The sequence below is a fragment of the Cebidichthys violaceus genome, unplaced genomic scaffold (genome assembly GCF_023349555.1).
Source record: "Cebidichthys violaceus isolate CVI_PGR_0920_01 unplaced genomic scaffold, fCebVio1.0.p SCAF_26, whole genome shotgun sequence".
Lineage (NCBI taxonomy): Eukaryota > Metazoa > Chordata > Actinopteri > Perciformes > Stichaeidae > Cebidichthys > Cebidichthys violaceus.
The window spans coordinates 1,844,506-1,871,888 of record NW_027176439.1 but is presented as its reverse complement, the minus strand read 5'-3'; the positions used below and the strand labels follow the sequence as shown (position 1 = coordinate 1,871,888).

General features: G+C 39.4%; 2 protein-coding genes across 8 annotated transcripts in view; one reads left to right on the top strand and one right to left on the bottom strand.

Annotated features, from left to right (window-relative positions):
- Positions 1-3,377, bottom strand: part of slc4a4a (solute carrier family 4 member 4a) — a 60,242-nt gene extending 56,865 nt beyond the window's left edge. The window contains exons 1-2 of one of the 3 annotated variants that reach the window (XM_068721065.1): positions 3,254-3,377; positions 2,482-2,579 (exon numbers count right to left, since the gene is read on the bottom strand). In XM_068721065.1, coding sequence (XP_068577166.1) covers positions 2,482-2,498 — 17 coding nt within the window. In that variant the 5' untranslated portion in view covers positions 2,499-2,579; positions 3,254-3,377. The remainder of the gene's footprint in view (positions 1-2,481; positions 2,580-3,253) is intronic. The other 2 variants (XM_068721063.1, XM_068721064.1) reach the window with 2 other exon arrangements.
- Positions 3,378-12,343: 8,966 nt separating this feature from the next.
- rufy3 (RUN and FYVE domain containing 3) lies at positions 12,344-27,278 on the top strand. 5 transcript variants are annotated; one of them, XM_068720661.1, is made up of 18 exons: positions 12,344-12,682; positions 18,240-18,413; positions 18,747-18,864; positions 19,023-19,124; positions 19,658-19,781; positions 20,847-20,911; positions 21,753-21,818; positions 21,913-21,982; positions 22,068-22,157; positions 22,613-22,696; positions 22,850-23,017; positions 24,181-24,278; positions 25,329-25,448; positions 25,694-25,811; positions 25,897-25,982; positions 26,076-26,106; positions 26,205-26,282; positions 27,001-27,278. In XM_068720661.1, the coding sequence occupies exons 1-18, from the start codon at positions 12,433-12,435 to the stop codon at positions 27,142-27,144; spliced, it is 1,986 nt and encodes a 661-aa protein (XP_068576762.1). In that variant the 5' UTR covers positions 12,344-12,432; the 3' UTR covers positions 27,145-27,278. The 5 variants fall into 5 exon arrangements, with proteins under 5 accessions (XP_068576762.1, XP_068576764.1, XP_068576765.1 ...); XM_068720663.1 differs by having other exon boundaries at positions 26,588-27,092; XM_068720662.1 differs by lacking the exon at positions 12,344-12,682 and adding an exon at positions 15,427-16,211.
- The last annotated feature ends 105 nt before the right edge of the window (positions 27,279-27,383 follow it).

The window sequence follows — 27,383 nt, the reverse complement described above, 5'->3', positions numbered from 1 at the left end:
GACCGCCCTCACATGTCTGCACCCAAGATGAATTTCTACACTGAACTCAACGTGTTGTCAGAGAAGAAAGGGACAAGAAAGGGATATTTTGTGATATAAAAACAAATTGTACCCTTTTGTCATTTTTTTTTTGTCCGTGAGACCGTTTACCCAGAAAGCTTTTAACCCCAGTTTCTGGTTTTTAGACATTGTGATATTCTACCAATATGATGAAACTTTGACTTTAAATATTGTTTTATAAATCAACGAAGAGAGTATCAGTTCGGGATCCAACAAACTCTTCACAACATTTTGAATTGCATAATGAAAAATAAGATCTCACAAGTGAATGTTTGATTGATTATTCTACCACGTGTTTTAATAATGCGTGCATGCAATGGCTTTAACACAAATGCATCAGGTTATAGGACTACAAACACCGACGATGCAACATCAATAGGCCGCTGATATTGGCTTGTCAAACCGCCTCAATGCAGACAGAGTGCTTTTCCTTATATTCAACATCCTGTGTGACGTTAGCGCACTTCTTCTCTATAATCAAAGCGTATTTTGTTACACGTCACACTAAACAATATCCCTTGTTTAGAATTTGCCATAATTTGGATGTCGACTTGGGGTTTGTTCTGATGGTGAAAAACTTTTTTGGGGGTCTCACCTCTGCCTTTTATGATTTTAGATCACTGAAACAACTTCTACAATCCACATCCCTTTTAGCAGCACAAAACAAAAAACATGTTCAAAAAGAATAAGAGGAAAATAGAAAAGGGACCACGGGACGCAAACTACACTACCAGCACCTGCATGTTCAAGAGTGTAAAAGTATTTCAAGATCTAATCCTTCAATCAGTATTTTAATGTCATGTACGTATTAATTATCAATCGCTAAACCTTCAAAACAACCTCAATAAGACAAGATGTGACAAGCTGTTACTTTGCACTCTTGATTGTATATAAGCTGCTATCTGTGTTTCACTTCACAGATAACATATCAGTCTTCCTGTACTTGTAAGGGCCGACCGTAATCTGCATGTAGCCTACAGTCACTATCTGTGTGGAGAGGCGAGCGTGTTCTCCAGACTGCAACTGTGTGTCCAAAGCATGGAGACGTCAAACCGCCTGAAGGCATCCCGACTGTGTTGCGATGGTATACAATATCTACTGTAGTCGTTGCGTGGGATGTGAATAAATGTGCCCGGGTCATGTATTCGGTATCCTGTACTCCAATCAGGTTTGTAAAGTCAAAGCCCCTCATGCTCTGAATGGCAGAATGTCATCAGATATCAGATTTCCCTGAACTTCAAAAGGCTTTCTCCACACTATAAAAGGATGCGTATAGTTTTTGTTTGATGACAGCCACGCCGGGCTTTCGTCTGACAGCAGTTTTCACTGTGCATGAGGAAGAAATTCAGAGCTTTGTTTCTTGGTAATTGTCACACAGACCAAACCAAAATGTCCCACTGAATACTGAAACAAAAAGCATTGTTCAGCTGGAACTTAACACCCTGGTATTGTGGTAACCAATATCATCATGACAAATGTCAAACAGACTTTTTTTTGTAACTCAATAAATGCTATTGTGGCAATTTTTTTACTGAATTTTAAAGTCTGCAGTTTACACCCTTTTGGGTCTATTTGCAGCACTTTGCTTTTGGACATCAGCCTTAAAAGATTTACAGATTTTTCAACATGAGCCTGTTATATCTCAAAATCAGAAAAATTAGTCGATACTACACAGGAACCACATGAGTGAATGAATTAAAAACGCTTGCAGGCGAGTTTCTTTTGCATCAGCGGAGAAAAAGGTTTTGGTGATGACTTTCTGACAGCAAGCAGAGAAAAAAAAAAAATGCAAAGTCACAATTTAGCAGTGTCACCGTGGCCTCAAAGTTAAAAGTTCTAATTACAAGTTGGACAGCAGTCCTCTTTTAAAACATAGATGAATCAATAAAGACGGTTTAACCATGAAGCTGTGATTGTGCAGCATAAGAGGAAGGCGGTGGGTCTAGGGCCCCTCTGGTCTTCACGCGATCTTATCTGAGGTATGTGTTCCTCCAGGGCTAAGATCCCTGCTTAAACTTTAACATGGTCAGACTTTAAATGACCTTTAAGGAGCTTGTTAACGTCCAGCCCGGTGTAGTTTAAATATACAGGGTGGGGGGGGGGTCCTCAGGCAAGTAGCCGATTTAAATCAGATTGGATTTAAATTGTATTCTAACTTGAAATAGAGCACTCAGCTACAGCCCACACTGTGTGAAAGCAGTATTTGAAAACATAAATGTCACCTTGTTGTAACCTGTCAGCCTCATTACCTAACCACTTGTTCCTGAAGTGCACCTGATCTCTAAACCATTATTACTCCTTATATTAGTTTGCAGGCTCGCCTACACACAGGTGTGCTTAATTCAATGCATTTCAAAAAGGTGCAGCAGCTCTGCGTAGAGTGAGACTCACTGCTGTAGAAAGCTCGTTGGAGTCACTTACTTCTTGCCGCTGCTCATCTCTCCAGGTTGCGTGTGATAAATCTCCTTAGTGAATGTGCTGAGCAGAGCGGATCACCGGAGCGTCTGCTGATGCTTGACCTGATCATAAGGAACAAATGGAGAGAGGTCATTTTTCTGCTCTTCAGTGTCTTTCACAGCCAAAGTGCTTTGACTGAAAGGAACAACAATAACACCGTGGAAGAATAATTAAGGATATTATCATAGTGAGACTTATTAGGGGTCTGCTGTGAGGTACAAAAACAAATGAATTAAAAACACAATGCAGCTAAATGTGATCACAGGAGAGACAGAGGAGATCACTTAAAAATGGTGAAATACAACAAGTATAATGCAAACACTATTTGTGCACAATTGCAATGACAATAGTAATCCTGTGATCACTTTACTAAACATCAGCAGACTTCATAACCTGATGCTGTTGCTTTGGCGGCTAATAGTAAACGGCACTATCATAAATCACACTGACTGAACCACTTCCCCAAAACAAAAACACACACGCGCTGCACATTTACGCACGAGCCACCCTTCAATCGATGACAAATAGCTCCAATGCAACTTTAGACCACGCGGACGCGAAAAGCTTTTTTTTCTTTTTTTTTTAAGTGACGTAAAGCGCGATAATAAAAAGTCCCGAACCGGTGACACGCTGCAGGAACGTATGCTCGAGGGCACACGCGCGCACACACACACACACGAGGAGGGCCTGGGGGAAGAAATGTACTTCGAAGGTGGAGCAAGAGCGAAGGACTCACCGCTGTAGGTCCTGCGTGTCTGGCTCAGGTTGTGTCACCGGCCGCGGTGTGCACGTGAAGGTGAAGAAGCTCTACTTCCACAGCACAGGGAAGTTTGTGTGAGGCGTCGCGCGGCGACTGCGTTCAGCATGCTGCCGCCTCTATCTGCTGGACCATCCTTCTGTCAACGCCACTCCTCCGGTGGGAGGTCAAACTGCTCCACCGCTGCACCATCATCACTTTATCAGCCCCCCCCCCTCCACCTCCACCACCCATTATTAAACCAAGTCTTTGTTCAACGTGAAGTCACCAATCTGTGGACGTTATTCATAAAGCATAAACAATAAGTTAGTTTTTGTAGTTTTGTTAAGATAAAATCAAGAATAAAAAATAGCAGGCTGATAAAATAACCATAAAACATACATACAACAATAATTAAGACAAAAGACAAATTCTTGTGTATGTATTTGTTCTTCTAAGTAAGTTTTGTCCATAAAGCTATCATAGTTCCTCGGGGATATTCATCCAGCATCTCTCTACAATGTTCTACAGGATTACTGGTGTCTTTTTTACGAGACACTTGCTGGGATTGTTTATTTATTTATTTGATTTGTGAATTATGTAATCTACAGCGCCATCTGTTGGAGGTAACGTAAAAAGATTAGCTTGTCATTACAGTCATACCACACGCAACAGTGGCCTGTTACATCATATTAAATGTAACGGGTGAAACAGAAATCAGCTGAAAATAAGTGACTTAAAAGAATCCCTCAATTTGTGCTAAAAGAAAATCGGTCATTATTTAAACATACAAAATAAAAAACAAATGGTTTCATGTATCATCGTCTCGTTTTCTTCAACCCACCATCAGATCGTAGAGACTTTGAAGATGATCTATTTTGTAAAAGATACAGCTCAAAGATCTATTGAGAGAATATTTTCACACCACACATTCAAGTGCCTATAAGCAAAGTTAAGCAGACTTTGGTCCATTCTCTTCCCTCTTCTTATTTCCTTTAAAGGATTAGGCCCAACACAAGATTTGTGGATTTATTCAGCCCAAATCTCCAATTATCCACAAGCTCTCTGACTTTCTATTAGAGGGATTTAGAAGAGTTTTATAAAGCATGTGTAGTTTGTTCTTTAAAAAAAAGAAAAGAAAACATGTAGACAGTTCATTGTCTGCACCCTCTTTGCTTTGTGTTTGTGTTAAGTTTCCATCCATCCTAAATTTTTAGATGAAAAACTCAAAACTTCAGCTTTAGCTGCAAAGTCTTGCAGGAAATAAGAAAGCCACGTTTGTAGCTCCACCATGCCCCTCTGACATGATCACTCCACAACAGGTTCAAAGTGGTTTTCAAAAGACTCATTAACTCTTTCAGGAGAAGTTAACCTTTACTGGAAAACAGGAAAATCCACCAGATGACAGTTACCATGTTTTCAAGACATAAACCTGTCACAGAAACAGAAACAAGACAGAAACAATGGTTGTGACCAAACACAATGTAAATGTTGTTTTAATTGTTAGTATTTTCTGCACCTATCACTTTCAATTATTTAAGAAAACTTTTAAAATATACCTGTTGCTCTCTACAATATTAGTGGCACTGCTCGCTATGTAGTAGCTCGTGTTATTAATAAAATATCATTAGTCCTGTCTGTTTTGTAAATAAATGTATACTTCAGTTAATATACTGACCATTAAATGGCAAACTGCTGCAGTTATGTTAGCAATAATGATGCTTTCTCGACATCCACGAATAATCGTGGTGGAAGAAAATAACGTGAGCTACTTGTGCCAGTTTTTACAGTAAAGTAACACGTTTAGAATTAAAGTTAGACTAATATTTATCACAATTTCTTTCTGTAAAACCGAACACATGCGCACTTCAATAGTGTGTGCAGCAGTACAGCAGTAAGAACATTATTTTTCAGGCAGTCATTTTTTCATGCTAAAACGTTTCCTGTTTCATGTTTATTTCCATAATGTGAAGATTGACTTTCAATTAATTTATTTAGCCTATTTTAATTTATCTTTTATGACGATGTCACTTCAGGCTCTAGGTAACTGTGTCGGAATTTGTCATTGTTTTTCGAAATTTGATAAATCAACCAATCTATTAATTAATGGAGAAAATAATCAGCAGATTAATACTAAAATGGAAAATAATCATTAGTTGGAGTGTGCAAAATAGTAAAAAAATAGAGCAACCTCTTTCTGTAATGAAAGAGTAATAATAATCTAATGATATAAAATACCATAGTATAACAATCACAGCGGACAGTTTCTGCATATGGAGTTCTTTTACTTAACACTTTATGTACATTTTCCTGATTATACTTTTACTTAAGCAACATTTTCAATGCAGGACTTTTTTTTTATCTTGTAAGGAAAGGATCCGACTTCTCACCACTGCTGCCACCTGACAAGTCCAGTAATCACTTAGGCCTAATTTCTTAGCTCTGGTTTGGGCTCCACAAAGATATTTCTTTAGATGCTAGCTAGGTGTTTCACTTTATCCACCGGCCAGTTGCTATTTGGCTCCGATAAACCACATTGAACCCAGATTAATGGTTTTATCAGAGCTTGTTTGCTTAAAACAGCTGACAGCGTAGAGTAAATGAGCTGTACCATCAAAACAATGAGCTAAAAGAAGCCAAGAAGCTCTAGAGTCTTAAATAATGTATTTGTAATGCACAACAGCTGGAACGCAGGTCACTGCATTGAGCTGCGATTTGACTTTTATTGTGATTTTGCACACCTTTTCATATCTTGTTCATATTCACGTTTTCACCCAAATCATCCAGAGTTCAGAAAAGCACTTTTCAAAATCAGAAAGGCTGTGCTCTTAAAGAAGCATGCAGTGATGCCATTATTGTTCAGAAACTTTGCATTTGATATTATGTAACACGCGGACTCGACATGTTTTTTCACTCCACTGAGAATTCTTGGCAGCTCTTTGAACGCCGGCAGACTAACATTGGTCGCTGTGTAACATTTTATTCTAACACCGAAACTGAGCACATGTTTGTCAAACTTAGACTGGATTATATTCAGTACACTGGAGAGAAACATTTAACTAAAATCAAGTGTAAACATTTCTTGCTTGGGATGCTTAATGTTTATGGTGTCATCTAAAGTTAGACGCGTGCCGATACCTGATACTTTTTGGAAAATGTAAGCGCTATTGCCAAAACACAGCCTGCAGACTTATTGTCTGCACCTTCTAACCTGATTCGATACTGATTTGATATCTACTTTATATTTGTAAATAAGTTCAAAAGTCCTGTATATCAAACGTATGTGTTTTAAAACAAGTTTGTACATATGTCTGATGGGAAATTCACTAAAAAGATATTTTTTTAGGTTATTTCCCACAGATACTGCTGTGATGAAGTCTTTATTTCCTATTAATCAGGTTTATGTTTTTATATTTATATTCAAAGACATCACAGATACATTGGGAGTATTGGGATATTTGGATGAATTGTTCCAATTTTTATTATCTTTTGTGGCATGTCGGGTTTCACTGCTGTAACTGTATTTTTTTGTGAGACCTCAAGATAAACAACACTTTGTGCCAGCTCATGTCTTTGATGTAAAATTGTTCCAGGAAACGTGGTTCCACCTCAAACCTTTTCTCTGAAACTCCTCAGACCACATCATGACTATAAAAATGAACAAAATTGTTTCAGATTTTATTATCAAGCAATTCAGCTGAATGGTCTTTCCAGTTAGTCAATTAACTGATTAATTCTAGTAGTTATAATATAATAATAGTAGTTATAATAATTGAATAATGTAATTGTGATGTTATTGTTACTTTGTAAAACATTTCTAAAAGGAGCCGCTTTTTTCCTCTTTGTTGGGTTAACTTTTTCTAAGACTTATCATCAAAAGTTAGGATGTTAAGTTCCATCCTTCCACACGCTGATTTTATAAAGTCTTTATTTTTCATCACTTTTGTTTCCCTCTAACGTCTTCTGGATTTCAGCTCTTCATCTGATCACACCGGTAAGGATCCCCGGTGAGGATTTTATTAGCTATAAAGTTTAAATCCATCAAATCAAAATGTCAGTGTTGATTTAGTTGTTCAATTTAATATTCAGATTTATATTGCTTCCACACGGCTCTCTCAAATATGGTGACGGCTGAGCCGGCGGCTAGAAGCTAACAGTGCAAAGAGCGGAAACAGTGCTGAACAGTGTAACCTGGGGGGTAACCGGAGGGTGGATTAGCACAATGTTATCAGCTGTTATTAGCAAACCAGTGGGGCTCTCAACATGGTTACGGCCAACAGCGCTAACGGTGCTAACAACGGCAACAGTGCTGACAGAGTAAACAGTGTTTACTTGAGGGGGAACTACGCTTATGGCGTTATATGGCCCTCTGCGTTAGGTAGACATTGCTCCACTTTTCATTACAAATAGTTATATTAATGCTATATTTATGATCTGAATATCAAATGTAGAGGACCTTAAAGTAAACTGCCCCCTGTAGATGGATGAATAATCAATAAACAACGACAGTTATTGGAGATAAACTCAAATATGTTTATGTAATAAAACCAACATTGCAAACATATGATTTCTTTCTGACAGATGATTATTAAATTGAACATTCATGACGTAAAGCTATGTGGTAATGTATCACCTTGTGTGGTCTTATAAGCCATTCGGGCTGAGCATCTTGACAAGAATTATACAATTTATCATAGAGGCCATTTTAACACTTTTTGTCAGACAAGACCTCTCTTCTGACGAAAGCTATTTCAAGGAAAACTACACTTTTACCTGAACATCATGCCATTGTCAAAAGTAAAAAATTGCTGTCAAGTGCTTTTGCCTTCACTATACTTAAGTTGAAATGTGTTCTCAAAACATTGTTTTATGTTTTTATTCATAACACAAAATATTGTTAAGGCTAACATCGGAACAACATGTCTGAGACTAGTTAGTGGAAGAAGGGATTGTCCCTCATACTTGAGTGTATAATGCAAAACAGCTGCTGTTTTAAACATTCAACCCAAAGCATGTCAGCAGTTCCATGTTTTCCACCATGCACGGCAAGTTTTAATAGTGGAAAAAAAGGCTGCAATGTTGAGAGAGAGAGCAACAGGAAAACACACAGAAAACTTCACAGTTCCCCAGCTTTACTTCAAATTCGATTTCGAAACATGAAGTACTTGACTTGATTTTCCCTTCAAGCATGGATCTGAAAGGTATCTGCATCGGCTTGTTGGCCCTTTGTAGTTTGAAATGCGCTCAATGTGACTACCTGATGCTGCTGTTTTGATCCCTCTTGTCTTTCCACAGGGTTTCATTGCCAGCTTGTGCCTTTGATGTCAAATTGTTCCAGGAAACGTAGTTCCACCTCAAACCTCTTCTCTGAAATTCCTCAGGCCGCATCGTGACAATAACAATAAGCAAAGTTGTGTACGATTTTGTTATCAAGCAATTCAGCTGAATATGTTCATCAATTAATTGATTTATTTTCACATTGGTAATAGTCTATTTAATAATTGTAGTGTTATTGTTATTTTACATAGCATTTAAGGAGCAACTTAATTTTGTTCTTATTTGTTGGGTTAACTATTTCTATTATTTATCATGAATTTAGTGTAACCTGCAGTGATATTTGTACCACGTAAGGACTTTGAGTCTGTTCTGTCGGAAGCTGTTGAGCTAGAACTGGTACATTTACACTGATGTTTCCAAAATGTCAGTATTGATTAAAGGTGCTAAATTCAGAGCATATCAATTGCCTTCACACGACTCTCAGATAAGGTGACGGCTGAGCCGGCGGCTAGAAGCTAACAGTGCTAACAGTGCTAAGAGCGCTAACAGCGCTAACAGTGTAACCTGGTGGGGAACCGCGGGGGGGCATAGACACCGTGGGTCAGGTCAGCGTTATCAGATGTTATTAGCAAGCCAGTGGGGCAAACACATAGTAAAACCATCGCCAACGAGAAGTAAAAAAACATTTTACATGAAAACCAGGAATAAGTTTAACTGCTGACCTTTGTGACCGCTTTCTGAGACGTTGGCCATCTTCTCCAGATTCAGATATGTTCTAATATTTGCTTTTCTAGTTGGATATAACACAAATGCTTCAACCTAAAAGCAGTAATTTCTGGGTTTTAAACAACAACTTTTGGAAGAACATTCTAGAGATTCTGTGACAGATAACCATCAATAAACTCTAACCATAAACCAAACAGGGGGCCAGAGGCCAGGCAAAGGAAATGGAGATGGAATACACAAGCGCTGGGACATAAACATGAATGACAGCACAAGTGCTGGACTAATGTCCACAGAAGGAGAACTGAAAACACAAAGAATTCCATGAATTTCAGAAAAGTACAGTGCGCCTCGAAAACCATCATGCAACTTAGTACAGTTTGACAGTGAACTATAATCAGGTCATGAGAGTACTACTGTCCTGATCAGATATGTATACGTTGTGGTGTGTTTTAATGTGTACATTAGCTGTTGGGCAGATGTTCTCACACAGATGTGAGGTTTCAGTGTACAGTAAGTTATGTGGCAGAGGTCTGTGAGGAGAAACTGAGCCTCCTGCTGTGACCTGTACTGGCCTGGTGCCCTATTATGCCCTTTGGCTGACTTTAAAATAGATATATATATTTATTTATTTTCTTCATATAAATATATATATATATATATATATATATATATATATATATATATATATATATATATATATATATATATATATATATGGGGAACTTTCTTTAGGCCATATGTTTGAGGACTAATATTTGTTTTATTCCTATTAATAACAATTTCTGCAAAAATAACCTATATTATTTTTATTTATCACATAATACAAATAAAAAGTCAGCTTATTATATTTTGTGCTTTCACATAAATTCTACCATATTGACGTTTAGCAGGAATCATGTTTACCATATTCACCTCTAGCCTGATTACCTGCTAATATTTGCCTCTCAGCACTAAACACAAAGTACAGCTGAGGCTGATGGGAATGACATTAGTCTTAGAGGTATTTGGTTTTAAACCAAAGTATTGGACAAACGCTGAGTATAAATTGGAGTAGAAGCACAGCTGGGTATGAAATAATCCAAAACATACTGTAGGTTTTGTGTAAAATTAGAATGCCTTTAGTCTACATGGCAAAATGTATCTTCTGTGTCGGTCTTTTCATTTTAAATACATTTTTCATTATTGAACAAGTTATATTTTTTACTTGATCATGGCATCAGATAAAAAGTCAGGGGATAAATTAAGTTATTGCAGTTAATCCTGAGGAAATCGTAAATGTCTTGAATAACTTTGATGACAATTCATCCAATAGTTCTGAAGACACTTCACTGAAAATGAGCCAAAGGAAAATGATGTCGTCAGTATTCCTCCTCTTGGGAACAATGAATGTCTGTGTACAAAGTTTCATGGAAATCTATCCAATAGTTGTTGAGATATTTCAGTCTAGACTAAAGTGGTTGGCCCACTGACAGATCGCAGATAAGGCCAAAAAATGACTTTAAGATACAAAAACTGTATAAAGATATCTTCAAAAATAGAAGTACCTGCAAGGTAGTTTTTATATTGTGTGTTATGAAAGGAGGATGCTTGAGGTATGTCTTACCGATGGCATTCCTTGCAGTCTGTGGACCAACTGGGCTTTAATAAAAAGTCCGTCTGGTGTCGTGCTGGTTAACGCTAGAGATGGTGGAGACAGTTTTTACTTGGAATTTGACAAAATCTTAGACTTGATTTAGAACAACAACAAAAAGATACTCTCTCTCCATCAAAAATTCATTTCAAACGTTTGAAGGGGAAACTAACATGCATGCCGTTGTGTGTTATTTCAGATTGCTCTTAAATCTCACAGATGTCAGAGTTGTCAGGTGCTGCTGGTCGGGATAGAGGTATGAAGGCAGTGAAATGTCTGCGGAGGAAGAAAGCACATCCATTTTACGTTAGTCCTGCATCTCCTTCTATGGGCCGTTTTGGGTATTACTTTTGTGACAGATGAGAGTATCAAGGGGAGAAATAAATGGTGACAATATTAACCTTGTTTCATTAGTCCACACTTTAAAAAAATGACAAAGCAATTTTAAACCAGATTAAAACCGTATTCAATCCTTAAATAAGTTTGCTTTATCTTAACTTGGTATCTAAACTGAATTCAATCACCCTGGTCACCATAAACATCGGCTCTATATTGCTCCTTCTTTTACATCTCTTCTACTCATCCCCAAACAATAACATAAATGATAAGATAGTCTTTCTACAATGTACATGTACTGTTTGGTTTTATTAATTACTCTTCAGCTCAAGCCAATTGCCAATACTGTTTTACACTGACAATGACAGGATTGACATGCACCTCAAACTCAATCCACTTAACTACTAAACTTTCTTCTGATTTATCTTTTATAGTATCTGTACATGCAGTGTGATGCATGTCTTAATACAGCTCATACATGAATTTTATTTATATATATATATTCTACGGTACATATATATATATAATAATAATAATATAATATATGTATTATATATAGAAATACATTTTATGGCCAAAAAAACGCTCACTTAGGCCTTTAAGCTGTTGTTTATAAGTAAGTATTACGTGTTGAAGAAAAGTAACCTTCTTTTTTTGTCATTATTATGTATTATATATCACTCAGATATCTATTTATGTCTTATTTCTGATATCATTGCTATTGTATGTACACATTCATAAATATAAGCAGCCTAAAAGTAGCCCAAACGTAAGGTGTATGTTTCATACAAATTATCCTGGTAAAATTGTATTCATTGTTATACAGCAAGCGGCGTTATTTATGATTGTTTTACGTGTCCTGTCCACACAGAAAAAAAAAGTATTAAAATAGTTCATCAGAGAGTCTTGAAAACTGTAGAGCCCCGGCGTGTATCGCAATGAATCATGGGAGCATCCATGCGTTAATGCTCAGTCATGGAGCCGCTGCTCGTGAGTCATCGCGGTCATCTTCCCCTCACGTGGACAATCTCTGGTCGTCTCTGGACAATCCCGCTGACACAGCGCGCAAACTCTCGCGATATTAGCAATAGATTTAAACCAAAATGCTAGTGCCAAGCTATTTCCGGGTCATGTGGAGGCTGTGGAGGACAGGACGAAAGGCGGAGTGATTGCTGGAGAGATGAAGTGAATTTAACCGAAGGGTGAGAGGATGGCAGAGCGGGATGCGTCGGGAGATGTATCATCTTCAGGGGCTTCAGAAAGTGCACGTGGACAAATCTCCTCGGATGGAAACGGGCACGTTGACAGTCCCGACGAGACTCTCTCTCCGACATCGGTGATCTACTTCCAGGAGGCTTTAAACTCCTCAAACTTGAGATTTGGGAAGGCTGGGTCGCTGTCACCCACTCTGCCTCGACAGTATGACTTCAGGATCGAACGAATTGAGTCAAAGCGCAGAAGTAAGTGCCAACGAACTTATGAAAAGTCCAGATATTCTCCTAACTAGCTAGCTAACATAATCCATATTAACATAATTTACCCAGAACAACCTGCTGTTAGCATTGCTAGCTTGTTAGTGTTAGCTAACTTTTGACTGACCGTAAACAAACAACTTCCTGCCTGCTTAGGATTTAATTAACAACGCTGTCAGTAGCTAGCTTAGCTAACGAATAAATAAGATAAGATGCTCCTTTAAGACATGTTCAGGATTACAGCAGCATAGTGGATAGTATGCAAACAAGAGTCATACTGTAGTAAAACAAAAAGATCAAAACAATTATAAATAAGTAATAAAACAGTAAAGAATATTAAATAAGTAAAAAATCCACAATAATAATAATAATACCACAATAACTAAAATAAATAAATATTATATATACAGACAGAATAGTTATATTATTGCAATATATATATATATATGCAGACAGAATAGTTGTTGTATTGTAATATTATACAGACAGAATAATTGTAGTATTGCAATATTATATATATATACAGACAGAATGATCGTGGTATTGCAATATTATATATACAGACAGAATAGTTGTAGTATTGCACAGTGTATTTATATTGCCCAGTTTTTTTAGTGTTTTGGTCAAATAGAAGGTAATATAAACTGTTGTCAGTTGATTCTCATCCTCAAACAGTTTAACACTTAAAGTTCTTAATCCATGTGGTTTATCAATCAGTAAATATAACTGTTGTTGTTGAACAACTTGGGTTTAATTGCTTTACATCTCCACTGGTTGCTGCTATGAACTTCATTTAACTGTGGATTTGTTTTTAGATCAAAGCTCTCTGTGTCTGTGATACATTTTCATATTTGTCGTCATCCACATTTCACATGAAGTAACCAAACATCTGCAGTTATTTTTTGCTAAAGAAGACATTAGCTTAGCTTACTTCTACCCAAATTGTCGTCTGTGATTAACTCAACGTTGCCTCTTTTTATATATATATATATATATATATATATATATATATATATATATATATATATATATATATTGTATTCTAATGGCATTATGATAGCAGCGTTCTGTTTCGGCACCAAAGCATTGAAGACTTTCCAAGATATTACAATATGACACAGGATATTTCTGGGATATCTCTTTTTAATTGATTTGGTTAGTTGTTTTTTGGTTGAGTAATGTTTTAGTTTTTAATAAGTCCTTCATTCTCTTATAATTTTGTCACTTTGGCTGTTTTTTTTGCAGGGAGAGAGTTTGGTACTGAGATGATAAGTAAATTAATTATGTAGTTTGTCATCAAAAAAAGAATTTATCAACCAAAAATGCTTAAAATGTGTTGGCGTTGGCTCTGGCGTGGATTTGCTGCTTTTCTGTTTCATATAATTGTAAATTGGATATTCTTGAAGTATTGGACTGAAACATGCCATTTGAATATGTCACTTTGGACTCTGGGAAAGCTCTAAAACATTTTATTGGACATTTTATTCATACAGAAAGTAATCGGCCCTGACCGATACTGGATCTTTGAGACCAATGAGGGAGTTTAAAAAAAACCTGATCACGATTTAACGGCAGAAAGTAATTCTTTAAAAACGTATCGACCACATTCTTGATACTGGTCCTTTAGATTTGTTTATTTAAAGGCTTTGACAGACATGCTCTGTTACGGACAAATCACAATACTGTTGTTTGTATTTCTGTATATAACAATCAGTCAGTAATAGTGTTTGATTTCAATTCAAACCGGATTTATTTTTAGTTTCGAGGGTAAGACTTCAATTTTGGTTCATATTTATTCTCATTATTATCTACCCAAGATCTTCCTCATTGCCGGTGTTTTGGTTCATTTTGCAAAAAGCTCATTTTAAGTTAAGAGGTAAAAATAATACACCAAAGCACGGTTTACATTTTGTACTACTGTGTCATTACTGTAAAAATAAATGTTATTCATTTATTGGTTTGGCTGTTGAAATAAATCTGAGGATTATCGATAATTAAAATAAACGTTAGTTACTAATAAACAGCACTGATCTTAAATAAGATTACGATTTGAAGCATTTTGTGTTAATCTGTGATGGAACAATAATTCTGATGAATCGATATTACATACAGTAATTATTTAATTAAATCTGCTAATTAGTTAATGAGGTCTTTTTATAGAGCACTTATATAGGACATTTATATAATGAGTGGTTTGCAAGCAACCAGACACACACACACAACATGATTGAGCTTAAACGTGAACTTTTCCTGGTTCTTAAAGCCAATCAGCACTCGCATTAAGTGTCTAAATGAATCTGATTGTTGTAGCCGAGTGAAACGAGCAGCGAGTCCTCTGAATGCTTGGTCCCTTTGACCACCATCATGTGTGGCTTTTGATTTATTGATTATTATTTTTTTCCCAACATGCACCAGGGCCTGTAGAAACTTTTCCAAAACACAGCGTTTTGTCTTTGTTTCCTGGCTGTTTTTAAGACGTGCATCGCTCGGCTTTCTTCAGTGGGAATTAGAATAACATGAGGCCCATCCACATCCTGGACATGTGGCCTCGCTGCCCTCGCTGCTCACTGCTCTCCCTGCTGCAGCCGGCTCAATAATTGCATTGTCAAATAACAGGCGTCTGTTTCAGGTCAGAGGAAACTCTTGATGCTTGAGAGGCAGATGAGTCCTCTGCTGCATCATTAGCACTGGCTGGCTACTCTGCCCCCCTCCTCCTTTTTTTTTTTTTTTTTTTTACGCATGCACCATCTGCTCACGTGACGATGTGTTGCTGTACCCAGCGCTACCGTCGGCCATCTTTGGTCGACACCCACCCAGTGCATTCGCCGCGGTGCACACAGGCAGTGAAATCAGAGTGAACCGGTGCTGAGCCGACCGGAGGAGGGCTGTGATTATTTAGCACGGTGCTCTCCTGCATTTTAACACATCCCCCCCCCTCCCCAGTCTGTGCGAAAGGGGATTACAAGAGGTTGAAGAGGAGGAGGAGGAGGAGGAGGAGGAGGTGTTGAGGAGGAGGAGAGGGCAGGGCAGCCTCTCTCAAGACAGCAGCGTATTTCACTCAGTTGTAACAAGGAGAGGAGGAGGATGCAGGCATAAAGAGGAGGAAGAGCAGCAACCCGTTCTAACACCTGCTGAGAGCCGCTGTGGGCCTTCCCCGTCTTCTGGCCTTTTATCCTCTTTTGTTTTGATGCTCTTTTCATCCCTCTTCTCTCCGACTTGTCCTTTTCTTGGGAGGGGGGCTGGTGGCCTCCACTGGTTTGTGGAACAAAAAGCTACTTCGCCCTTCTTTTCTTTCCTCCCCCCTCGGCTGGTGTTGGTTTTTGCATCGGCTGAGTCATCATGTCTGATCTGACGCCTCAGAGCGAAACCCCCACCCCCACCACCGACAAGATCACCCAGGCCGCCCGGGAGACCATCTATCTCTGCAACTTCCGCGTGTCCGTCGACGGCGAGTGGCTCTGCCTCCGCGAGCTCAACGACATCTCCCTGACGCCGGACCCGGAGCCGGCCCATGAAGGTAATGTGACGGGTTAGCTCATCGGAGGTCTGAGTGCACAGTGAGCTCTCTCTCTTTTTTTTTTTTTTTTTTTGGGGCGTGGTGGCACACGGGGGGTCCCACACAGGGTCCTCGGGGGTCCTCGGACTCAACATGTTTCGTGTGGTGAACTGTGGTGACGCCGTGTCTGTCTGAGCCGTTGTCCCGATGGATGTCGGGCGAGACGGTTTCATGTCTGAGAGTTTGCACAGCAGGATGACGCTGCTTGTAAATAAGCCAGGGCCGCGCAGCAAAACAACCAGGAAGTGCCGCTTGTTTTGTCGTGAGGATTTACAGGAATCATATAAAGCCTAATATTTGCTGTCTGTTCACCTTAATCTGACTAAATAGAACACACAGGTTTGTACATAGTGGATTTTCTTTATTTAAAACAAGACAACATGCAACCGAATCCAGATATTTAGATCTGGCAGTGAACACAAAGCTTGTTTTGAACAGATGCATCCTGCGGTATATCGGTATATATAATGTAGTTTATGGTTTTGAGATATGATGGGAAACAGAATATCAGCTGTGCGGCGAGGCTTTTCCTCTTCCTCATCTCCTGCCACGCCTCTCTCTCTCTCTCTCTCTCTCTCTCTCTCTCTTTCTCTCTTTCTCTTTCTCTTTCTCTCTCTCTCTCAGACGGGCAGATCCACGGTTTTCATGAGTAATGCTGGCAGTTCAGACTTTTCTCCGGCCAGTTGGTCAAATTCAACACTGCAGCACTTCAACCCGCAGCTCTACTGTAAAGATATTACAGCGGAGCTTTAACAGACCATGACTGTTTATTATCAGGGATGCTGACTTGTATCTACTAATCTAGAACTACAGTGGTCTTTTAATTATAGCTGCTATTGATATTTTTTATTTCTTTGCAATATTATCACATGTTAACCTGTTAAACTCAAATTTATGTAACATTTACTTTACATCCGTTGGTGCTTGCAAATGTCTTTGTGTGGCAGGGTGATATTTGAATGCTTCCCTGTAAGAAGCTGACTATCTTAACTTGATGGAGGAAGTACTCCGATTTTTACTTCAGTAAAAGTAGAAATACCACAGTCTCTGTTAAAGGTCAACAAAAAGTCCTTCATTCAAACATTTCCTGAAGTAAAAGTGTAAAATGTTAACGTCAATATATATATGATAAATACCAGAAGTAAAAGGAGCGCATTATGTCGACTGGCCCTTTTCAGAATAATGTATATTATGTTATTGGATTATAATTGTTGATGCATTATTGTGTTCATCACTTTAATGCTGCTGCTGATAAAGGTGGAGCTCATTTTATTTACTTTATATACTGCTGGGTAGCAGAATATAAATCTATAATGACATATCATAACTTATTAGTTGATTTATATGTATTAGTATGAGTCTGTAGTGAGAAATACAATATGAGTAAATGTAGGCTACTGACTTAGCTGTGTGTGTGTGTGTGTGTGTGTGTGTGTGTTAATTACTTTTGTTGAAGTCATTTTGAGTTGGAAGTCGAGACTTTTTGAGTTCTAAAACATGAAAAGTCCATGCAAACTACAGCCCAGATGTAAGAATGTATTAATAATGTAAAACTCTGCTAAAAGCCTCTCAGTGTCTATTTATCTCCGTAAATAATAGATGAGGCATAAACGCATAGATGGATCACACAGAGGATTAAGAGCCGACTTTATTAGGGTTTTTACTCGTTGAACCACGGTTTCTTTCAAAGTTATTAATTGTTCTTGGTTTGCTGCGTTGGTGCCTAAAGTCTCGTGTTTACAGATGAAACATAACTTTTCTTTATTTCCAACTAAAGCTCATTTTGTCGTCTTGTATTTCTATTTCTAAACTGCTTTACTTTTACTTCCTACTACATTGGAGATCTCGTAGCAGCGAAGGAAATACAGAACCATCTAAAGTGTGACAGCTCTCGATAACGTTATCTCCTGAGTCGTTCCCGCTGTTCGTCCGTTCTCCGTGTCATTACTACGAGGACTAGGGTGACCCTCTTTTCTCCTTCTCTTCTAGATCCCAAGGATCCCATTGCGATCGAGAGGCTTAACTTGATGAACATGGCCAAACTGAGCATCAAGGGCCTGATCGAGTCCGCTCTCAACCTGGGACGCACACTGGACTCCGACTACGCACCTCTCCAGCAGTTCTTTGTGGTGATGGAGCACTGTCTGAAGCACGGGTTGAAAAGTACGTACTCGGCGCTCTGCGCGCTGTCACCCGTTCAAAGCTGCGTAAGTTGACGGCTCTTACAAGTCGGTAAAAGTTCGAGAACTCGACCGCTTTGGTAACCATACAAAAATGTTCATACAGGACATTTTTCTGTCTTTTCAGAATACCTATAAAAGCCATAAATCTACTATTTACTTACTTACATCGTCCGTCTTATTCAAACCAACAGCAGAGACACACTTCTGTTAAAAGATGATTCGCGGGTAGATTTCCGTCGCTCTGTATTTTGTGTGATGATTCTGTGACCTCAAAAATGAAACGTCTCAACAAGCACCGTCTCTCAACCGTCAGCCAAGAAGACCTTCCTGGGGCAGAACAAGTCATTCTGGGGTGCGCTGGAGCTGGTCGAGAAGCTGACGCCTGAAGCAGGAGAGATCACCGCCAGTGTCAAAGACCTGCCCGGCCTCAGGTGAGTCCGATATATCCATTCCCAACGTGACGCGGGCCGATTTTTGTTGATGATCTATGCGCTTTTCAAAGATGCGTGCACAAAAGGTGGCAAAGGTTAACTCTGGCGGCCGTTAAAGATCTGAAGCGGTTTGTTTTCTTTACTTTATCTGGTTCCAGAACTCCTCTCGGACGAGGTCGTGCCTGGTTGCGACTGGCTTTGATGCAGAAGAAACTCTCCGACTACATGAAGACCATCATCAACAGAAAGGACCTGCTCAGGTGGGTTGACTGCGTTGAGACTCATTTGGCTCCTAGAATAATGCTGTAGAAGTGAGGCAAAGATCTTATCCATGAAACGTACGTACGTCGCCCCACTTTGACCAACCAGAGCCACGGCCACATGTAGTTCTCTTCAGACGCATTCCATGCACCGAATTTGGGGGAAATTTAAAGGGGAAAGTCACAACAAAGTAAAAAAGCGTTTCCTTCTTTGTGGTCAGAATTGAAGAAGCAGATGTTGACTTTTAGTCCCTATTATGGCTCAAGCTCCAAATACACTGGGTCCTACATTTCCCATAATGCAACAGAAAAGCGTCTTTCATTAGACCCTATTCGTCAAAACTTTCTTGATTTATAGTGACTGTAATCTCTTTTGTTTTAAGTTATTTGTACTTTTATTTGTGAAACTTGAATGTTGTTGTCGGCCGGGACGTCCTCGGAAAAGAGATTATAAATCTCAATGGGACTATCCTGCAAAAACTACAGGTTAGATCAAATAGATGAAAGAATAACCTCCTGTCTCGTCTCCGCAGTGAGTTCTATGAGGCGAACGCGTTGATGATGGAGGAGGAGGGAGCCGTCATCGCCGGGCTGCTCGTTGGACTAAATGTCATCGACGCCAATCTGTGTATGAAGGGAGAGGACCTGGACTCTCAGGTAATCCTGCTGTCACTTTAACTTCTACAAACAGCCGGAGCTGCAGGAACACAAGAGCATGTTTGACCCGCTGTCACAGGAAGGAAGGAAGGAAAGGAAAGGAAAGGAAAAGAGAGGAGAGGAGAGAAGAAGACTAATAATCATACTTCTAGGTTTTACCACTTTGGGCCTCAAGCAGCAGCGTTCTCTTAAATTTCTCTCGTATTTAGAGAAACGAATTAGAGTCGTGTGTTTATTATTTGCATAGGTAACGCCTCCTAAACGCCATATAAGGGCAGGTGTTGGGCTGTGTGCAAATACTCTAGCACGTGCTCAAGAAGTGGAGAGATTTCACCAAAAAAAACGTCTGGAAGAAGAAGAAGAAGATTTTCTTTTTCCAGAGTCGGTTTTGTTCATTCAGAAGCTGAACGCACACAAGATCATCCAAAAGGTTTTTATAGTGATATAATAATCCAATCATTATAAAACATATAATAACCTAAATGTGATTAAATGATATTAATGTGTTTTTTTGTTGTTTTATTGTTCCTCAAATTAAAAACTTGTGTTTCTTTGCGTTGGACAATTTATGGACTATAAAAAAAACTGTGTTTTTTGTTTAAAAAAAAAAAAAAAAAAAAAAGTCTACAGTGCAGATCTAACAGAAGCTACTTTTTACCCTCATCACTGTTCTTGAGGTAATTCCATCGACATGGACGGCCTTTTCTAAATCTCTAATTGGTTTTAAGTTTGCGGCTGAAGCCAGAGGACTGGCAGGAGGCCAGTTTGTCTTCAGCTCGGTAAACGATCATTACTTCTCCACTTACCAACCTGTCGTTAATTAGAGGCCGCACCGACTGCTAGAATATACTGCTTAAATAACCTGAATGCGTCTTAACCAGGACAAAACATTTATGTGTTGAAAATCCAAAACGACGTACTGCATGAAAACACCCTGCACATCTTAGCTTGTGCCCACATTAGTAAGGATAGAAGCAGCATGTAGTCCTGTTATTTATTCGTTTTTTATTATAGTGTGGTTTCACTCTCATTGATTATCTGTTTCTTCCTAAATCACTTCTGCAGGTCGGCGTGATTGATTTTTCAATGTACCTCAAAGATGGTGGACACAGTAGTAAGAGTGCAGAGGGGTGAGCGCTGCTTTCTTTACTTCCCTTTTAGGAATACTTTATATTTGTTTTAAATCTTATTTGTTTGTTTAAAGAATGTATTTCTTTTTATTTCTTATTTTGCACAAGAACAATTATAATCATAAGAAAACAATTGTGTGAGCTAAGAAACGAGAACAGATCAACAAAAATATTCAGGAAGTTACAGGACAGAGTTTTATATTGCGGGTTAAATCCCAGGTTAGAAGAATGAGGTCAAAGATAATACAAAAATAACCCTTAACAGAACTTATCACTAGTTCACTGTAATAACATATTTGTTCTAGCAGCAAAATGAATAACGTTAAATAACCATTTGCTAGTTACAGTAGCTATATTTCTACTTTTAGACACAAACTCAAAGATTCCTAAATCTTTGTTATACTTTATAAATGAGTGCTGCTTTCTGATCTTTAATCTTTTAGTGATTTTTAATTCACTGTCTCTTTTAAGACTTTTTAACAGTAGTCACATTACAGTCTAGAGGAGGGTTCCGTACGGACAATCTTTTGTATTTCCCCCTTTTCTTTCATAGATTTAGTTGTTTTGATTTTTAAGACATTACATTGGCTCTTACTTATGACCTCAGTAGGTGACGCGTGATCTACCGGCCATCAGGTTCAAATGTTTGTCTGCTCATTGCGGTCAATGATCCGGCCTCCTGTTGTAGCCGACAGATTCATGTTGACTGTGAGGAAGATAAAGGAATACAGTAGTTACGTTTGGTCACCTAGCGCAGCACCTAGTCTTTTTAAGCTAACATGCTAAGTCCAGCTACTCGTCGTTTCATTCATCTTCCTCTCTCTCTCTTCCTCTCTCTCAGTGACGGTCAGATCACGGCGATTCTCGACCAGAAGAATTACGTGGAGGAGCTGAACAGACATTTGAGGTTTGTCAGCGGGACCCGTCTCCCCATCTCACCGCCTTCGTTGAGCTGCTCGTTGAGCTGCTGACTCATGGGATATTTCTGTCTGTGTTCGTAGTGCGTCGGTAAACAACCTCCAGGCCAAGGTGGACGCTCTGGAAAAGTCCAACACGAAGCTCACAGAAGAGGTGAGGGTCTGAACTTCCAACACAGCTGCTGGGTTTCTGTCTTGTTCACGGAAGGAAGTGTTCTCCTGACTTTTTGTCTCCGCAGCTCGCCGTGGCAAATAACCGGATCATCACTTTACAAGAAGACGTGGAGCGAGTGAAGGAGGAGAGCTCGTATCAGCTGGAGTCCAGGAAGGTGAGCGCATCATCCATTTAACTGTTTATACTCCCCCCTAGGAAAGAATCCCCTTCACAAGTCAACATTTTACCAACTTTTATTAGAATTGTACCGGACGATATCTTGTTGTGTCATCAAATTACAAAGTTTAGGTGTTAAATGAACGATTTTATAAAAGCACAAAGAAAATGTATTACTTAAGTGTTTTGTTTAACACGTGTGAGGAGTTTTGCTCTATTATAATCCATTGAAATCCAACATAGTTATTGCAATAAGCATCCGTTTATGATTTATCGTATTCGTCGTGTTGTGATGGATATTTATATAGGACAGATATTCATGTTGAGGTATTGTTCTCGTCCATATTGCTGATAGCATTTTCACTCTTTTCAAAAGCCAACTCGAGTACGTCTTTACGGTTAAATACTTAAAATATACTGTATATTTGCAATGTCAATATTTGTATTTTTCAGGCTTCAAGAAGCGACTCGGCACCAGACGGACAAGCGCTGGGCGAAACACGCAAGCAGCTCAAAGAGGAAACGTTGCTTCGATTGGTGAGTTTCAGGCTCTTTTAAAATGCTCCTCTACTCTAAATTCTCTATATTCTGAGAGAAAGTATGTGTCTATAGATGCCTTTTGCAATTCGTACGTGCAGAACTTATTGAGGTAGAAGTGTGTATGTGAAGTAGAAGACACTCTCTGTGCAGGATGTGGAGAAGGAGCTGGAGGTGCAGATCGGGATGAAGCAGGAGATGGAGCTGTCCATGAAGATGCTGGAGAAGGACGTCTGCGAGAAGCAGGACGCTCTGGTGGAGCTCCGGCAGCAGCTGGAGGACCTCCGCGTCATCAACCAACAGCTCAGCCACAAGTCACAGGTGAGGCGGATGTTTTGTACCGCGTCGGTGCAGCTTCACCGTGCAGAACATCCACAAATGTCCTCATTTACGCTTCTCGGGTTTTTTTAAGTGTGGAATCTGTGAATCTGTGGTGCGAAGCAGCCTTCGCTGCAGCTTCTCTCCTCAGAAATGTAGCTTCCTAACAGACACCTCTGCCTGTCTTTGGATGTCAAATGTGTCTTTTCCTGCATGTCAGCAAATTTCCATTATTATTAACAAAATCTGGACTGTGATTTATATAAAAACACTGGATTTTGTTTCAAAACGGGCGAGAAGAGAGCTGCTGAATTCCACAATGATGAGTTCTGAAATCACTCTTTCTGTTAAAACATTTGTGATTAATATCATTTTAAGGGTTTTACTATACTTGTAGTACTTTTTCTTGAAATTTCAAGACTTTATTCTCATAGTTCCTTTTTTTTGTCTTAACATATTATGACTTGATTCTCAAAATGTTTTATTTGTTCCAATACAATAATGGCGCTAATACACACAGTAGTGTTTTGTATTAGATCTAATAGAAGTCAGAAATGTGTTCAAATACCCCAAATCTGTTTCAATCCAAAGCTAAAAGTTTCAAAATAATAATTATAACAACAACAACAATAATAATAAACTTGTAACCTGTTAACATTAATCATTCCAGTTTTTCTCAATGAATACTACAATACCCACAAGCCTCGGCTGCAGAGGAGAAACCAGTCAAAGGCCGTAGTTACTGAACTCATCTAACATCGACCGAGAAACCAAAAGGACATTCATTTAATCTGCAGACTGAGTTTTGGGTTTTCACTCAAACGTAATCTTTAGCTTCAGCGCCGTTAGCGGAGCATGTGATATCATTTGAAGCTCTGTGATTGGATGATTGTTGCTGAAAAGCCCTTTGGGAGTCGTAGTTAACTTCTTCCCCAAAGTCTTAATGTGCCCAGGCTTCTTCTACCTTTTTGACTTTTTAATCAAAGAACCAGATATTTTCTATATCTAAAGATATACAAATCTGTGCTGCTGTCAGTCATCTGACTTTATTATGGGGGAAAAAGTAATGACTTCCAGAAGCAGCGGTGCGACTTCACAACTCTGTTGCAGTTACCAAACATTTGAGATATTGTTTCCAGTGAACCGACATTACTCGTCTTCCTCAGAGTGCCGACGCCGGCTCTAAACAGAAGAGTGAAGCCATCACTCGCCTGGAGGAGAAGATAAACCAGATGAGCGGCACTGTAAAGCAGATGGAGACCAGGTGAGCACAGTTCTCTCCACAGCCATGTTTTGCTCTTTTTGAATAATTATTTGGCGGAACCATTTTGCCTACAAAAAACATCTTATTGTCCTGTTTTGTCATTCTTCTCCCTCCACTCTCACATTATTTTTTTTTTTTTCCTCATCGTCATTATTTGTTTTAACGGCGTACTCAGCGAGAAGCATGTGGTGAAGCAGGCCCGAAACCTGAACTCAGCAGCGGGGAAGCTGCTGCAGCTGCAGCAGTAGTAGCTTTCATGAGTCTCAATACAAACATACAACCCTGTCTCATATAGAAATAACCAAACTAGGATGTTATCTTTTCTGTACGATGCTCCTTTGTTGTTGAAAATTAATAATAATAATAAAAAAACACATTTTCCCACAACCTCCTGCAGTGGCTCTCCAGCATCAGCTTCGAGTAGTGTGGACTGAATCGATCCTTTTAGTGGCCCTTAAATCCTTGTGTTCTCTAACGGATCTGAGTTCTAATTTATTTCTTAAAAATACAGCATTAATGCTTTTTTTTTTTTTGGCAAAGGTAAGACGAGTAGATGGCGTGGCGTCTGAACAGTTTTTGATGGACAACGTCCTGGATGTTTGGGAGGTAGTGGACTTGCTGTAATGTTATTCCAAAGAATAAGACCACTACCAGAGACTGTGCTTGAGTAACTTCAGCCAGCAGAGACTGAACCGATGTTTGTCCAATGTGTAGACAGCCGGGACAGGAGCGAGGTAAAGCCAGAAGAAAAGGGCAAAATTAATTCATTAATTTTGAATTGTATGTGAACATAACATTGGTGTAAACTGTAGTACTCATTAGGCTAATAAAACAATAAACAAACAACAGCCGGCTTCATCTTCTTTGGTGAAAGTTTTCCTTGTTGGGTTTCAGTCAGCTCTTCATTTTTTATTTTTTTTGTTAGTGTGTTTTTTTGTTTGTTTTTTTTCGTTTGAGTTCCCACCATGTTTTCTTTTCTTTTCCGTCACGTTTTCATTTTACCATAAGTTTATGTAACACCCCCCCTCCCCTGCCCCCTCCCCTGACCAGATGCAAACAGGCTGAGAGAGAGAGGGCTCTGGCCTTGGAGGCCAACCGGCTCTTCAAACAGGAGTTTGGGGACAAAATCGAGAGTCTGCAGGTGGAGGTGGAGCAGCTGAGGAAGCACAGGTAGAGTCAGGGTGAATGGTAAACATTATCCGTGAGGGTATTCTTTGTTTATGGTGATTGTAAATCCTTTGTTTCATTTCATTTGTGGCATTAATTCTATTTTTTCTATTTGTATTAGCTATATTTGTCGTCTTTTATTTGTTTTATTCATTTATTTTCTTCGGACAGAAGCACGATTTATGATGAATGTTTTGTTTTTTGGAGTAGAAACTTGTGTTGACTGCATCGTGTTTGTCTTGTTTCAGGTCTAATCTGGAGCTGGAGCTGAGAAAAGAGCGCGGGCGAAGGAGCGAGCATCACCAGGACGCCGGACAGTCCAGCGTTCCTCGGCGGGAGAGGAGACTCCCAGAGAACATCCCAAAAGTAAACCTTGCGGTCATGAGTCTGCAAAATTTAAACTACCGTGTCCTTGTGTGTCATTAGTATGCGTGTGTGTTTCCACTGACAGCGTGTCCCAGAATCCCCATCAGTCAAAAGGGACAGCGACCAGTTAAACACAGGAGCAGAGGATAGAACAAGTCTGAGCTCCAGCCTGTAAGTCGATTTTTTTTTTTTTTAGAAACAATACGTATATATTTGAGGGAATATTGTTATTAATTTATCCCCTTCTGCACCTTTTTTTTTAAGGTCCTCGAGGTCACACCATGAGGACGAACAGGTGAGAAGATGGATCTGTTTATGAGGAAAAGAGAAAAACTACTTTCAAATCCCTTAATGGCTGTAACAAACGTCTTCTTATTGATGTATTTTCTGCAGGACGAGTCCTTCGTGGAGATCAGTCAGCCCTCCGTCTGTACGATGTGTGAACAGGACGACTCCCTCATGAAGACAAAGGTACAGAGATGGAACTTCTTGTCACATTAAACGTTTATGATGTGGAGTGAACTGTGAGTCGGAAGACGTTTAGAGACGCTCATAGCGGACCGGTCTTTACCTTAAAGGGTAACTTTGGTATTTTTCCAACTCTATTTTCCTATGTTTTTTGTGTCTAAGTGTGTCATTTTTTGGAGAACGCTACAGACAGACTCCGGGAAACTCCTCGCTGTCAATTTGTCGTCCACTAACGGTGCTTGTGTTTTGCCTCTGACCGGCTCAGATTGTTATGATAACAACTATAACTGCTTATCGTGTCACTCAAGGAGAAGTCTCGCTCTGAAATCTCGTGAGAGGTGACTCGTTGCCGGAAGGAAGACAACAGAGAGAGAACAGAGTCAGAGAGCCACCGGTGTGTTCAGAGTTTGTTGTGTTTCAGTACAGATGGAGTAGCTTAGTGCTGTTTAGAAGATTCCCAATGTCATGGCTGAATATTTAGCTGATTTTGACAATGTGGACGATGCCGAGGTTTTTAATTTCTCTGCAGGGTTCTTTTTATTATGGTTCCTTTTTTTTATCTTCAGTTGGATCTGTTGCATAATTTAATGCCAAAATCTAAATAAATGTCAGATAGTTTATTGGGCCTTTTGGATGTTTTACTCAAAGTCGTAAGACTGTGAGCTGAACACTTAGTTTTCTCTCCCCGTGTGTTTTTATGACCGTCTTTCCTCGTCTCTAGAAACAGTGTAAGAACTGCGGCGGCGTCTTCTGTGAGAGCTGCGTGTCCAACGAGCTGCCGCTGCCTTCCTCCATCCTCCCGGAGACCGTGTGCACCGCCTGCTTCTCTCTGCTACTCCAGCAGTACGCCTCGACGCCGACATGAAGCGGCTGCTCTGCATTCTACCACGAATCGCGCGAGGGACCACCCGGAGGCATTCAGTTTGTAGAGCTGACACTGCAAAAAAAAAAAAAAAATGCACTTTTTGACTTTGTGACTCGAGGCGTTATGAAAGAGCCGACGGAGTCCTGAACTCATTTTAGTAACTTTAGGTTAGTAACGTAAAAACATTTGCCACTGAGAGACGTCTGGACGCAGGTTTTCATTTGTTCTCGTGCGCTGGT

What these genes read in the sequence shown, in the direction of transcription:
- rufy3 (XM_068720661.1), top strand. Translation starts at nt 12,433, where the DNA reads ATGGCAGAGCGGGATGCGTCGGGAGATGTATCATCTTCAGGGGCTTCA. An exon ending in TCTGAAGCACGGGTTGAAAA is followed by an intron (nt 18,414 to 18,746) that starts GTACGTACTCGG and finishes CTCAACCGTCAG; the next exon opens with CCAAGAAGACCTTCCTGGGG. An exon ending in ACAAGTCTGAGCTCCAGCCT is followed by an intron (nt 25,983 to 26,075) that starts GTAAGTCGATTT and finishes TTTTTTTTTAAG; the next exon opens with GTCCTCGAGGTCACACCATG.